Source organism: Staurois parvus, unplaced genomic scaffold (genome assembly GCF_062004578.1).
Source record: "Staurois parvus isolate SC_StPar_1 unplaced genomic scaffold, SC_StPar_1.0 ptg000718l, whole genome shotgun sequence".
Taxonomy (NCBI): Eukaryota; Metazoa; Chordata; class Amphibia; order Anura; family Ranidae; genus Staurois; species Staurois parvus.
The window spans coordinates 758-16,402 of record NW_028318514.1 but is presented as its reverse complement, the minus strand read 5'-3'; the positions used below and the strand labels follow the sequence as shown (position 1 = coordinate 16,402).

The 15,645-nt window shown below is 43.0% G+C and overlaps 1 protein-coding gene across 1 annotated transcript; it reads left to right on the top strand.

Annotated features, from left to right (window-relative positions):
* Window positions 1-251: 251 nt before the first annotated feature.
* On the top strand, window positions 252-15,300 carry LOC149445568 (serine/threonine-protein kinase VRK1-like). Its single transcript, XM_089653641.1, has 4 exons — window positions 252-397; window positions 7,742-7,920; window positions 12,106-12,158; window positions 15,167-15,300. The coding sequence occupies exons 2-4, from the start codon at window positions 7,752-7,754 to the stop codon at window positions 15,242-15,244; spliced, it is 300 nt and encodes a 99-aa protein (XP_089509767.1). The 5' UTR covers window positions 252-397; window positions 7,742-7,751; the 3' UTR covers window positions 15,245-15,300.
* Window positions 15,301-15,645: the final 345 nt, after the last annotated feature.

The following is a 15,645-nucleotide window of genomic DNA, read 5'->3' as shown; positions in this document are numbered from 1 at the left end:
AATCACATGATTTGGAGGGAGGGCCCAATACTTCTGGCAATAGAGTTCTCCTGTGGTGATGAGAAGGTCACCCTCACTATTCGGTTCTCTTTCTGCTCATATAAACCATCTTCTCTCTCTCACCGGATGACTAACACTCTCCTCTGACATGAACCCATTTCCACTCAGCGCAGGGAGTGCCCCGTCTTCTCCTCCTCGGTGACTCACAGACGCTGTCATACAGAGGCGGGAAAACTCAGCTCTCCTCAGACCGAACTGCGCGGCCACGGGACGTCCAACAACGTCTGCACGCTGGGCTACGTCACGTCACGGAGGCGCGCTCCGTGTCACTGTCTGCGCTGCCTGTGAATTGATTTTCCCGCGCCTGTCTTGGGCAGAGAAGGACAGCAGTGCTGAGGTACGAGGGATGTCTCTGGGAGGGGGAGGTGTGTGTACCGGAGGAGGGGGCGATACGTCCGGAGATGGCTGACTGGTAGCTGTGAGGAGAAGATGCTGTGACCGGCAACATCCAGAGCCGGTGCTGGACAGCTACTGAGAGGGGGAGGGGATGACTGTTGGGGGCGCTAACAGCCTCCCTGTATGGCTTGTCATGGAGGTGTGTGTCTCCGGGGACCCCCTACTTGTATGTGGAGCTCCTAGTCCCTCCTTGTGGTCACTCAGTGGTGATGTCACAGGAAACACAGACTGGTGACATCATATAAAGCAGAACTCTGGACATACGTAGCCCCTAAATGGGTTTATTTCCCAACCGCCACAACGGATCGAACGGATCCACCTTCTGTGAGCCAAACCCAGATACAGGTGTGCGTTTCACCAACTCGCCCGATGGGGAATTTACCGCCCCCCTTCCTGTCCAGGCCATTTTTTGGGATATGGCGCTGCGTTACTTTAACCGACAATTGTGCGGTCATGCAACGCTGTGCATTAAATGTATGGCCTTTTTTCACCCTCACTAATAACTTTATTTCGGCGGCATTTGATCATCTTTGCGTTTTTTTTTTTTTTTTTTTTTTTTTTTTTTTTTATCTTGCTCTATGAATGAAAAATGACAATTTTTGAAAAAAAAAATATTTTTGACTTTGCTATAAAACGTCCAATAAAAAAATGTCAAAATCAAATTTATTCATAGACTTAGGCTGCGTTCACACTAGCGTTGTGTGCAGGCGGCAGAGAGGCGTTTGGGAAGCGTTTTTACCGCTTCCTAAACGCCTCTGACAATTCTCCACGTTACGGCACGTGGTGCTGTTCTAACGGGAGCGTTTGCGTCGCGGCAAAACGGACGCTTCTATTCTAGTCTATGGTACCGCTGCGACGTGGTTGTGGGGCGCTTGTGGAGCGGTAACACCATTCAAACTGCATTATAGGCGTTTGTGGGGCGTTTTTTAACGCTCGGCAAATGCTTAGCACCTGCGCTAAACCGCGCATGTGGCGTTTGAGCGTTAAACACTCCGCAAACGCCGGACCAACGCTTGCCAAACGCTATACGGGCGTTTGGCAAGCGTTGGTAAAACAGCTAAGTGTGAACGAGCCCTTTGGCCAAAATTTATCCTGCTACGTGATTTTGCTTATAAAAAAAAAAAAAGCCCAATAAGTGTATATTGGTTAACGTGAGAATTATAACGTCTACAAATGGCGGCATGTATACTGGAATTTTTTTTTAATACTAGTAATGGCGGCGATCAGTGACTTATAGCGGGACTGCAGCAGGCATTCTGACACTGGGGGGGGGGGGAACTCACTAACTGCCACTGACATTCCAGTGACACCAATACAGTGATCAGTGCTAGTACTAATGGCACTGGGCAGGAAGGGGTTGACATCTGGAGTGATCAAAGGGTTAACTGTGTGCTTTACATTGTGTGCTGTTTTACCTTGGAGATATGCTGCTTTTGTATCTTTGCTGTGCAGAGATACAAAACCGCATGTCATTGCTGACACAGAGACACCTGTGTTATTTACATACAGGTCTCTCCCCTGTCAGCTTTGCCAACGATCAATGAATGCTGGTCAGGAATCGCTGGCCGGGACCCTGTGATTGACATCCCCAGCCACCAATAGCGGCGCGGGTAGGGCAGCGCATGCCCCTACCCGGAAATGTAAATCATGTATAGATGCCTGATTTTGCGCAACTGTGCCACCCTGTAGAATCGCCTCTTTAGGACTTGCCTTCCAAAAGATTTACCCACCTCCTGACCAGGTCATTCTTTGCTATTTGGCGCTCCGCTGTTTCATCTAATAATTGTGCGGTCATTCAGTGTTGTACCCAAACAAAATTTGTCATTCCCCCCCCCCCCCACAAATAGAGCTTTCTTTTGGTGGTGTTTGATCACTTTTGGGTTTTTTGTTTACGCTATAAACAAAAAAAGACCAAAAATATTTTGGGAAAACTATATTTTCTCATTTCTGTTAAAAAAAAAACATATCCAATAAACTCGGTCATAAATTTAGTCCAAAATGTATTTTGCTACATGTCTTTGGTAAGAAAAGAAAATCTCAGTAAGTGTATATTAACTAGTTGCCGACCGCAGATAGCCAAATGACGGCTGCACTGCAGCCGGCCAGTTCTGAGTGGACGTCATATGACGTCCTCCCAGAACGCGCTCTCCTGCACACCACCAGGGGGTGCGCACCCGGTGATCGCTGTGTCCTACGGACACAGCTGATCACGTGATGTGGTAAAAGGCCAATCACAGCGGCCTTTTACCACGTGATCAGCGGTGTCCAATGACACGCTGATCAGAGGGAAATGCAAGTGCCGGTTCTCGGCTGCACTTTCCTCACGCTGTCAGATCGTGAGGAAAGTACTGCCGAGGACCGGCAGTTGTCAGAGCGGGGATCGGCACCGATCATCAGGGCACTGATGATCAGTGCCCTGATGATCGGTGCCCAGCAGTGCTACCCGCAAGTTCCGCCCACCTGTGCCCAGCAGTGCGCCCACTAGCTCTGCCCACCTGTGCCCAGCAGTGCACCCACCTGTGCCCACCCACCTGTGCCCACCCACCTGTGCAGCCCAGCAGTGCTGCCAGTCAGTGCCACCAGTCAGTGCCCAGGGGTTGTGCCAGTCAGTGCCGCCAGTCAGTGCCCAGCAGTGATGCCAGTCAGTGCCGTCTATCAGTACCCATCATCAGTGTCACGTATTAGTGCCGCCTATCCGTGACACCTCATCAGTGCTGCCTATCAGTGCCGCCTATCTGTGCCACCTCATCAGTGCCGCCTATCAGTGCCCATCAGTGCCGCCTATCAGTGGCCATCAGTGCTGCCTCATCAACGCACATCAGTGAAGGAGAAAAAATACCTGTTTGAAAAATTTTATAATAGAAACAAAGAAACTTTTTTTTTTTCAAATTTTTTGCACTTTTTTTATTTATAGCGCAAAAAGTAAATCGCCCAGTGGCGATTAAATACCACCAAAAGAAAGCTCTATTTGTGAGAAAAAAATGATCAAAATTTCATATGGGTACAATGTTGCATGACCGCGCAATTGTCAATCAAAGTGCGGCAGCGCTGAAAGCTGAAAATTGGCCTGGTAAATAAGGGGGTATAAGTGCCTGGTAGGCAAGTGGTTCATTGGTTTGTGTAAAAGTTCTAGCGTCTACAAACTATGGTATGGATACATGAATTTACACAGCTTTTACTGTCTCATCATATTTCTTGAGGTGCTAAAATATATTAGGCCAAAAGCTGGTAGTCAATGGAACATTGCCCTTTTGTGCTGGTGGAAATTGTGGAACGACGCTCTGTTGTGTTTTTTGTCTTTTAAGACAAAAGATGTTAATGTATAAGTAGTTTTTTTCTAAAATAAACCTCAGTATTCAGATTTAATTGCAGTGTTTGCACTTTGCAAATAAAATAAGTGGGTTTTGGGTTGCAGTTTGGGCACTCGGTCTCTACAAGGTTTGCCATCACTGTTCTAGGGCGATCAAAGGGTTAGCTATGTGTTATGAGTGTCTACTGTGTGGTGTTTTACTACGGGATATGCTGGTTTTTATTCCCTGCTTAGGAGGGAGATGAAAACCGGTACATCCACAACTAAAGGAGGGAGATCTGTGTTTACATTCACAGATCTCTCTCCTGTCAGTTGCTCCACCGTTCGCCGAGTCATGAATCGCTGGCCGTGCCGAGCCAATGACAGCACGGGTCGGCTGATGTTAGTGCCCCCTACCCGGAAAAGCAGAATCGTGTGTTTGTATATATTCGTGATTGTGCACAAGGCGGCACCCCTGTAGCAGTAAAGCTACAATGGGCCAGTTGCCACGTAGTTATCAAGCAGCGGTAAATTACTGCGGCTGAGTTCACGGGCATTCTCAGAGAAGACCGCTCTCCTCTGAGTGCCTGTTTAGGAAACCGTGTAGATCGCTTCTCCTGATGAGGAGCGAAGCGATTTACAAAAGCTCTGAAAACTGGAAAACGATTACTGTAATCTGTGTGCACTGTGTATCTGAATGGGCCCTCAAATAGGGGATCTTCTCTCTGTGTCTGCTGTTGCAATTCAAAAAAGACGCGGCCGTGCAAGGCTTTGCCCACCCATGTCATTCGTTTACAGAATTCTGTGAATGAAAACTACAAGTCCCAATAGCCTTTGTGGCTTTATGGGGAAAAGTCAAGATTTGCATATAACTTCCAAGTGTATCTGGTCAAAATATAAAATCATTATATTCATTTCCACATTGAACTTCAATTATTTCTAGCCTACTATTAAGCACTTGGCGACCTGTAACAGTAGAATTACTGTCACAGGGTGGCAGCTGCAGGCTCAGCAACATATAAAAATGTTGCAAGCCTGCTTCCGGGTTTGTGGTGCGCACCCCCTGGTAACATGCGCTGTGGTTGGATTTTTGTCAGCAGGTCCTGACCAATGATTTATGGCTGACACACACACACTAGACTCTGTATGCAGATCAGTCATTAGTAAAAGCAGCACACATTACACTTACTAGGTACACAGTTAACCCTTTGATCTCCCACTGATAACCCCTTCCCAGCCAGTGTCATTAGTACAGTGACAGTGTATAGTATTGGCACTGATCACTGAATTAGGGTCACTATTGATGTACGTGTCCGTCAGTTATGATGGTGCCCATTACATTACATTAAAGTAAGCTTATTTTGGATTGCCAGAAATAATTGTTCGTGTTGCTATTACAATGCTGATATTATAAAAATTAAAGTGTATGCTGTGACCGGAAAACCCCTTTCAGTTGCTATAAGTCTGGATGTTTTGATGTTTTTTTGTTTTTTTTTTTAACTGAAGTGACCCGTTGGAGCACCTCTCTTGCCTCCTGTGTTACAACCTTTTGGATCAGGTGATTATCCACTTATTCACCAAAGGCTGCATTCTGAGGGAAGCTTGGGGGAATGCGCACATCTGTTCATACTCTGAAGTACTGGGATTTTCACTGGGTCTAGTGACAGATTAAGATAGTGGGCAGCATTTGATACTTTTTGATTTCTTCGGTACAGCTTCACAGCCTGTTTTTTCTTTTGAGGTTGCCTGTGGGTTTTTCTTTGAATCCCGGACAATTCTTCTGTCAGTTATGGCTGCAATCTTTCTTGGTCTACCTGACCTTGTCTTGGTATCGAGATCCCCAAACTTTCCACTTCTTAGTAGGTGATTTAACAGTACTGATTGGCATATTCAAGGCTTTGGACATCTTTTTATGTCCTTTTCCATCTTTATAAAGTTCCATTACCTTGTTATGCAGGACTTTTGACCGTTGTTTTCTGATCCCCATGTAAACACAGGCTGAGATCTGATCCCCATCAGTATCTAGCCTAGTCAGTGCTTCCATGTAAGAGCTAACAAACTCATTGACTATTTATACACTGACACTAATTGCAATTTAAAAAGCCACAGATGTGGGACATTAACCTCTAATTGGCATTTTAACCCGTGTGTGTCACCGTGTGTCTGCACCAAGGCCAAACATTCCAGGGGAGGGAAACTTTTGATCCGGGCCATTTGGGTGATTTCTGTTATTATGATTTAAAAAGGAGCCAAACAGTTATGTGATAGCAAATGGCTTCATATGATCATCATCCTTCAATAAAAGAGCATTTTTTTGGCATGATCAGTCATATTTTCAATATCAATGCCAAAATTTCACAATTTTCTGCCAGGGTGTGTAACCTTTTGAGCACAACTGTATATTAAAAAAAAAACCGGAAGCCACCAAAAGAAAGCTCTATTTTGTGGGACATCAATTTCATCTATGCACAGCGTTGCATGACTGCACAACTGTCAGTTAAAGTGCCGTATCGCAAAAATGGCCTGGTCAGGAAGGGGGGTAAATCCTCTGGAGGGCAAGTGGTTAAAGTAATTTTTTTTCTTTAAAATAACATGTCATGCTTGCTCTGTGCAGTGGTTTTGCACAGAGCAGCTCCAATCCTCCTCCTTTTTGGGTTCCTTGCCAGGTGCTCCCAGCTCCTTCCACCTGCTGAGTACCCTCATAGCTAGACACTTGCTATGTGGGCACTTGTGTGGAATCGCTCCTGAGTCTGCTGTCTGTGTCTTTTGGTACAAACAGCAGGACTCGATCCCACCTCCTGCACCCTTCTCACTGGCTGTGGTGGACAGCAGTGGGAACCAGTGTCTCCCACTGCTGTCTCTGAGCCAATGAGGAGGAAGAATGCCTCTACTCTCATGCACAGAGATGGATCCAGATTGGTAAGTATAGGCAGGGCTTGGGGGGGAATCTGCATGCAGAAGGTTCTCTTCCCTAATGCTTACGGTTAAAAAAAAAAAAAAAAAAAAAAAAAACTGCCTTCAGAACCACTTTAAAATGCTCATGAGCCCTCAGGTGTCAATATCGCTGACCACCCTCAAGTGTCAGTATCCCATCAATCTAATGGCTCTAAGGGCTCGTTCACACTAGGCTGTTTTGCCAACGCTTGCCAAACGCCCCTATAGCGTTTGGCAAGCGTTGGTCCGGCGTTTGCGGAGCGTTATTAACGCTCGGCAAACGCTCCGCAAACGCCGCATGCGCGGTTTAGCGGCGGTTGCTAGGCGTTTGCCGAGCGTTAATAACGCCCCACAAACGCCTATAATGCAGTTTGAGTGGTGTTACCGCTCCACAAACGCCCCGCAACCACACCGCAAACGCCAGCCGGGCGTTTGCGGAGCGGCACCATAGACGAGAATAGGAGGCTTCAAAGCCTCCTGACTCGTCCAGAGGCGTCTGTTTTGCCGCGACGCAAACGCTCCCGTTAGAACAGCACCATGTGCTGTAATGTGCAGAATTGGCAGAGGCGTTTGGGAAGTGGTAAAAACGCTTACCAAACGCCTCTCTGCCGCCTGCACACAAGGCTAGTGTGAACGTAGCCTTAAATGTGATTTTTTTTTTTTCTGTGTATCAATTGCTATACTGTATGCAGTCAGTACAGGTATTCACACACTTGTTTGTGTATGATAATGACATTGTGAGCTATTATGTTATTTATAGAAGAATAATGTTGCCTGTGTGTGCTTTCTAAGTTTTTACACACCTCTGTTCTGAAATGAAAAATAGGTTTGCAGTGTGTGGTGTGTCCTTTGAATTTAGGATGCTTTTCTTTGTGCTGATTGCTGATACAACTGTAACATACAGTATATTAGAGCAACTCTGTAAACAGTTGCAATGATTTTTATTGTGATATAAATCTACTATAAAGAACGCAGGGAAACCTTCATAGCTGTATGGGAATGGAAAAAGTGTGGCATTTTGTTAAAGGGTAAAATAATATAATCACTTTTCTTTCTTGCTAGACCTAGAAAAATGCCTCCAAAGAAAACAGCAGGATCGGGATCAGGTGCCAAAAAAGCTCCAGCTAAGCGGAAATTGGCAGAGGAGTTCCCACCTGGGGAGGTACTCACCGATTCAGCCAAAAAGCAGTGGAAATTGGGACTACCCATTGGACAGGGTGGTTTTGGACGTCTTTATCTTGGTAATTTTTTATTTTTTTTTATTATTATTAGTCCACTTTCAGAGGCTTCTAGAGCTGGACACACACTCCAAGATGATTTGGCAATCCTATTAAACTTAGGTTCTGCAATAGAACATTCTTGTCTCCAGCCAAAACCTTTGTTTTTTTGATAGTGGGGCAGCTTAGGACTTTTGTGTTTACATTGGAGATAATCTTGCATTGCTTCTTTTGCTGGTGACCACAAAGCCAGTGAGTGAAATATCACCAATAGGGACGTAGCATGCAAACAATTGACAGATGTTCTAACCTACCCCCTATGCCATTTTATGATTTTAAATTGGTGATGAAAATGTTACCGTTCTTCCAGCTTGTGTTAAATGTCTTTTTAACATCTAAGGAAAAAATAAAATCTAAATCCTTCTGACCAGAATGGCTTTGGCTGCAAAGGCAGAAGATTCCCAGTCATGAAGGTGTTAAAATAAAAACGATTAGGACCTAATCAGATCTCATGTCTTTTATAGCCACTACATCGTCACAAATACAGTGATTTCCAATTTGAACACACAGGGTCTCTTGTGACCTATATTTGTGGCATCGGGGACCTGTAACCCTTCTGCGGTTTCTGTCATATGGATCACTACACAAAGCTACAGTTTTTTGTTTTTTTTTCCCTAAGACGTAAGATTCATGGAGCATCACTGCAGAAGTTGCTTACACAGCTAGCCTGAGAAGTTACAAGACTTCAAGCACAACTTTAGTAAGCAGAAGAAATTGGGGGGGGGATGTTTGAGCCTAGCAGGTTGGTTGCCTGTTTCAACAGCAAGCAACCAAATACACTGCTCAAAAAAATTAAAGCAACACTTTGAAAACACATCAGATCTCAATGGGGAAAATATAATGCTGGATATCTCTGATACGGATTGGGTAATGTGTTAAGAATGTAAGGATACACCATCGTTTGATGGAAATGAAAATCAACCTACAGAGAACTGAATTCAAAGACACCCTGAAAATCAAAGTGAAAAAATGATGCAGCAGGCTAGTCCATTTTGCTGAAATTTCATTGCAGCAACTCAGAATGGTCCTCTGTAGTTTGTATGACCCCCACGTGCTTGTATGCATGCCTGACCACATCGGGGCATGCTCCTAATGAGACGACAGATGGTGTCCTAGTTTATTTCCTCCCCGATCTGGACCAGGGCATCACTAAGCTCCTGGACAGTCTGAGGTGCAACCTGGCGTCATCGGATGGACCGAAACATGATATCCCAGAGGTGTTCTATTGGATTTAGGTCAGGCGAGCGTGGGGGCCATTCAATGGTATCAATTCCTCCATCCTCCAGGAACTGCCTGCATACTTTCGCCACATGAGGCTGGGCATTGTTGTGCACCAGGAGGAACCCAGGACCCACTGCACCAGCGTAGGGTCTGACAATGGGTTAGACAAAATGAATGACAAAATTAAAGGGGTGATGCTGGCCATTTCTTGGGCACTCTCCGTTTAAAAAGGTTCACCCTCCAGAGGATTTTCTGGCCGGGACCTGGTGATTGACAGCAGTAGCCACCAATGGTGGTGTGAGTGGGGAGCGCACGCCCCCTACCCGGGAATACTAATTCACATATATATTCATGATTTTGCAAGGGCTTTCCGCCCTGTAGCAGTAGTTCTGCTATAGGGTGGTCAGGAATCGGATAATTGAACAAACTGAGTTTAGAAGCTAATTGGCTTCTATGCAGCAGTTTGCCTGATTTTGCACTCTCCGGGCCAGTTCACACTACAAAAACGCACTCTGGATGCATTCCGGATATGTTTTTGCTTACAGTTCACACCACACGGAGTTCCGGTGCAGTTTTGATACAATTTGCTATGTTCCAGTATGGTTCTGTGCAGAAAAAATGCAGCATGCTCTACTTTGTTTCCTGCAACGAAAACTGACTGCACGGGTGTGAACTAGGGCCATTGGAATACATGGAAAACACTGCATGTGTTTTTGATGCAGAAAGAAAAAAACGCCCTGGACTGCATCTAGTGTGAACTAGCCCTCCAGCTTTAGTAAATAAACCCCAGTGTGCTGAAGTGCAGTGACATAAATTAACTACTTTGCTTGATGCGTTGCAGTTACCATGCATTAGATAGGTGCATTGTATTTCTAGAAGCTGCTCCCATTTCTACGAGACCTTAGCCTTCCAGACTTCGTTGAAGCAGACACCTGGATATTAATAGCAAAATAAATGGGTTTCCTTTATCATTTAACCACTTCCTGACCGGCCGTTGTATATAAACGGCCGGACGGTGGCGCTGCAGGGTCGGGTGGCCGTCTATAAACGGCCTCCCCGCACCCTGCTTGTGCGCGCTCCCTGGGAGCGCGCAGCACCGCGATTCGGTGCCCGCTGTGTCCTCCGGACACCGTGAAACACCGTCGTCGGACGGGACCTCTGTATGAGGTCCCGATCATGTGATCACTGATTGGCCAATCAGTGATCACATGCAAAGTAGTAAGCAAGATGTCACTTCTGACATCATTGCTTACTATGTGTGAAATCTGTGAATGATCAGAGGTCACATGGTACAAGGCTATTCACAAAAGCCTTGTACCATGTGACAAGCTGTGACCAATCACAGCTCACTCAGTTCTTCTCAATGAGTGCAAGAATGCAGACAGAGAGAAAGAGAAATGATTGCTTTTACATCCTATATGGGTGTAAAAGCAATCTGTGTAAAAAAAAAAAAATCTTCATCACCCCTCACAAGTAGTACAGTGTCACCATGGTGACACTGTACTGCTAGGGTGACAGTATGTAAAAAAAAATAAAAATAAAAAAATAAAATAAAAATGTTTAAAAATTATAATTTTTGCTTATAAACTAATTTGGATTTTTTTTTTACTAAAAAGATAACGGAATAAATTTTAGCTAAGATTTATGATGAAATATTATTTATTTGCAAAATTTTATAAAAAAAACACTTTTTTTCAAAATTTTTGGACATTTCATTTACATAGCAAAAAAAATACAAATCCCAGTGGTGAATAAATACCACCAAAATAAAGCTTTATCTATCTCAAAAAAATGATAAAAAATTCATTTGGGTACAGTGTTGCATGACCGCGCAATTGTCATTCAAAGTGTGATAGCGCTAAAAGCTGAAAATTGCCCTGGTCAGGAAGGGGGTAAAGTGTCCGGACAGGAAGTGGTTAAAGAAAAATGTAACCTTTCTTGATTGTCAGTGAAAACGTAACTCCAAGTAGATATTCAGTCACAAATTATTGCAACTGTAAATGTTAATAGATCATCACATGTATTTTGTAAATAAAAGCTGTGTAAGCAATTTAATTTGACCTCTTGGAGTCTACCACATGGCTGGAGTGTGAGGGGAAAAAGTGCAAGGAGCAACATCGGGTCATGTGATGACAAGAAGCATGGGGACAGGAAGAGAAAACCGAGTCAAATAAGATTAGCACAACACTGTGCTGCTTCTCCTTTCCCTGTCCAGGCTTGGACGAGTCCAGAATGACTTGGGCTCAGTGAAAGTGGGTTTAATGATGCTGGGCATCTGTCTGAGGACATCTAGTGGAAGAAAAAAATGTGCAGAAACTATCATGATTGATGGTCAATGTTGCTGCAAAGGCTGGTTTTTGTTTTATTTTCTAATGGACTATTTATTTTACTTGCCATTTTTGGATGGATTTCTGCTTGAACACTGAAGATCGGTCCGAGTTCAAGGAACAAGCTGTCGCCCAGAAAAGAAGAAACCACACATCTCCGAATGAAAACAGCCAATAAGCACAAGTCCAATTTGTGGCACTACCATTTAACTGCTGACTTGTGTACCACGTTTGGCTGAAAGTGGGGAAAACCCCTTTGTGCTGCTCTTAGTGGCCACATGTGGCTGATTCTCTGATAGAGTATGCTACAGATAACTGGGCTGAGTAGAAGAAATACAGTAGCTCATGTTACTGGTCATTGTCTATTCAAATGCTCGAGACATTACGAGTGTATTTTTGCCTACATGGGCAGATGTTTTCATCTTACCTCTGTGTGCCTTTTAGTGTAAAGGTGCAGATTATACATGTGTACATCCATAGGTGGTTCGTGTGAAATTTGACCTATTATAAAATAAATATATATATTCTCACAATTTATAAACAATGTAATTTAATGTGTATACACTTGTTTTCATGTCCATTTTTTTTTTTTCTGAACCAGCTAATGAAAATGCTAAGACTGTTGGACCAGATGCTCCATATGTCATAAAAGTGGTAAGATTTTAGTAAAATGTTTTATTTTTTTTCTTGAAGTCCATTGTGTCCGTGACGGGCCTCCTAGATGATTTCCTCCTCTACTCAGTAGTTGTGTTCCTTGAGAAGAGACATGCATGGGCTTTTCCCATGATGGGGTTTCCTAGCTCAGGGACCCTCTCTCCCTTATTTTCCATTGGCTTCTTTTCTTGGGGGGGGGGGGGGGGGAAAGCTGCCTTATCTGTCCAGGATTGGGTTCTAGTTAAATCCTACTTTACTTCCAATGGAGGTCCTAGAGAGTGGAAGCTTCTGTTGGATGTCATGTTTTTTTGTCCATGTCTCTTAACTTTCCTTTTTCTTAGTGGCGGCAATGGCTGTCTTGTTGTGTTGGTTTGAGGGGCATGTGGTACCTAAATGACCATACTGAACTGTGAATTATGGCTTCTTAAAGGCACAAATGAGCTGTATCCACCTCTCCAGAGGAAGTGGTTTGTGCTTGCTGCCATTTTGTTTGTGTATTAGTACATTGATACCACTATCTGTCTCAGCTTTTTGTGTTTGTAACTGCCATTACCAAGATGCAGCCTATAGGATAAGTTCACCTTTGGGAACATGTTCTACCCATTTTAGGGTGGAACATGTAACATCTGCCCCGATTTCCCCATCACCCTGTGACAGCAGTACGGGGAGATGTTCACCATACCAGTTGTCACTTTTTAAAAACAACAGGCACCCTAATGAAGGTCTTTAGATGGAGTTTAACCATTTCAATACCGGGCACTTTTACCCCCTTCCCTCCCAGGCCATTTTTCAGGTTTCAGCGCCCTCACACTTTGAATGACAATTGCACGGTCATACAACACTGTACCCAAACTAAAATTTTATCATTTTCTTCACACAACTAGAGCTTTCTTTTGGTGGTATTTAATCACTGCCGGGGTTTTTATGTTTTGCTAAATTAACAAAAAAAGACCGAAAATTTTGAAAATAAAACATGTTTTTCTTTGTTTCTGTTATAAAAGTTTGCAAATAAATAATTGTTCTTCATAAATTTAGGCCAAAATGTATTCTGCCGCATGTCTTTGGTGAAAATAACCCAAATTAGGATGTATTTTTTAGTTTGTAGGAAAGTTATAGAGTTCACAAACTATGGTATAGATCTGAAAATTGATCAGTCCTGAAGTACTGACAGCCAATCTAATTTCTTGAGGTCCAAGAATGTCAGAACAGTACAGATATCCCCAAATGACCCCTTTTTGCAGAGTAGACAGTCCGACGTACTTCATAAGAGGCATGGCGAGTTTTTTGAAGTTTTTTTTTTTTTTTTTTTTGTCATAATTTTTCAGAAAATGAAAAAATATAAAAAAAATTATTTTCACAATTTTTTTTTTTCTAACATACTGTCACCAGTGCAGTACAGCGTCATCATATAACTGGCATGGCGGTGATCAGGGACACTGGTGACAGTATGGGGGGAAAAAAAAATAAATTTTTTTTTTTATTACATTTTTTGTTTTTTTTAAGATTTTGTTTTTCATATTTCACTATGACCAAAGTAGTACAATGTTACCATATTAACATTGTACTACTTTGGGGAAGTGATCAGTATTTTTTTTTTTTTTTTTTTACACAATTTGCTTATAGCAAAGAATTACTTTGCTATAGGCAAGCATTTACCTGAATGACATCGATTCATTCAGGGCTTTTTTTTTTTTTTTTTTTTTTTTTTTTTTTTTTTGTGCTTGGCTGTGATTTTGGCCACGGCTAATCACATGACACAGCTGGGCTGTGATTGGCCCAGCTTGTGCATGTGATCGCTGTGACCATTCACAGCTAGACACACTAGTATACAATGGATAACATGAATAAAGCCATCCATTGTATACAACTGTCATGTGACCTGCTGTGATTGGTCACAGCAGGTCACATGGTACCAGCAACATGGCCGGTACTCAGATCTGTCATCGGCCCTGTCTGAGGTACGTGGTCGGTGACAGATTGTGCGGCTCTGCAGGCGTGCAAACTGTGCATGACCGGGAGGACACCATATGGCGTCCACCTGGAACGCTGAAGGATTTTGCCGGCCGCCAAACGGCCATTGGCCGGGCGACTAATGGTTAAAGCCGTGGTTTTTTTTTTTTTTTTTTTTTTTTTTTGTTTTGCTTTTTTGTGCTGTGAAGTAAAAAAAAAAAAAAAAAGCAACAGTAAGTGATGGCTACCTACTTTAGTAATTGCTTATTTTGTGTTCTAAACTTAAAACCTTAGAACTTATTTTCAAGATGAAGCAATTGTTGCAGGAATACCTACTCTACTATCTTCAGTTGCAAAAATCAACCTTCTGCTAGGTTTGCTTTATGCAATGTAAACAACATAAACTTCATTGCCTCTTGCACACTGTACTGATGTATGAGGATCAGATATTTCCGGCAGAAAAAAACGCAATGATTGGCTGTATATCACTTATGGATTTGCGAGTATGCACAGAGGAGCATAAAAATTCTTCTGGCTCTATTTTAATGAAGGAAGTGTGGCATGTGCGCGGATTTGCGAGTATACACACAAAAATACTGTCCAGCAACTCTGGAAAACAGACAAGTCGATCTAGACTGTTCACCCATGTGAAAGGGCCCTAACACATTGAGCACAATAAAATAAACATTCCTTAGTGAACTATTACCACCCCAGCAATGCTTAAAAAATAATTTTAGGCTTGAGGATTAGTCAAAGCGCCCAAAAATAAAGCTGAGAATCTGGATAATAAAATATTGCCAGTTCCAAATTTTAATGTACAGGATGGATGTATAGGTCTCATTTAAGTCATTCATTCTTTTTTTTTTTTTTTTTTTTTTTTTTTTTTTTAAATCGGGTACCTGCTTTCATTTCTCTTGGGTGTTGTACTTTTTTTTTTTTCCTCACTATCTGGGAGACCCCGCTGAGCTGTAATTTACTATGGAGGGGGCTGAGAACTAGATGAGAAAAATCTGGACCCTTGCTTTGGACACAAATTAAAATATGTTTTTAAATTGTAGGAACCAAGCGATAATGGGCCCCTCTTCTCAGAGTTGAAATTCTACATGCGTGCTGCTAAGCCAGAAATGAGTAAGTAGCACATTTGTTACATAAAGCAAATAACTAGTAGTTGTATCTATAGCATAGTTTTTGAGGGGTATGTTGTAAAACTTGGACTTTCTGGGGTCTGCCCCTGACTAGAAGTCTATGTATGACATGCTTTTAAAATTTCATGTATACCTAACCTGCGGACTCTTGTTTATATGGTACTATAGAATATTGATTTTAAAGAATTGGCTGCACCTTACAGAGCTTAATACATTAGACAGTTACGTGGTATAAATGATCTATCCATACTTGATGTCATATTACAGGGGCATCCATGGTACCAGAGACTCACGTTTAAAATTAATTCTTTATACTCACTGTGGAACGTAAGGGGTTAATCCTCTGCATTGTGTAAAAACGCTGTTTGATCCTGATGTCTCTGATCCTCCCT

Excerpts from the sequence above, each read along its gene's own strand:
- LOC149445568 (XM_089653641.1), top strand. The coding sequence starts at position 7,752 with ATGCCTCCAAAGAAAACAGCAGGATCGGGATCAGGTGCCAAAAAAGCT. Across the intron at positions 7,921-12,105 it reads TTTTGGACGTCTTTATCTTG|CTAATGAAAATGCTAAGACT; the intron begins GTAATTTTTTAT and ends TTTCTGAACCAG. Across the intron at positions 12,159-15,166 it reads CTCCATATGTCATAAAAGTG|GAACCAAGCGATAATGGGCC; the intron begins GTAAGATTTTAG and ends TTTAAATTGTAG.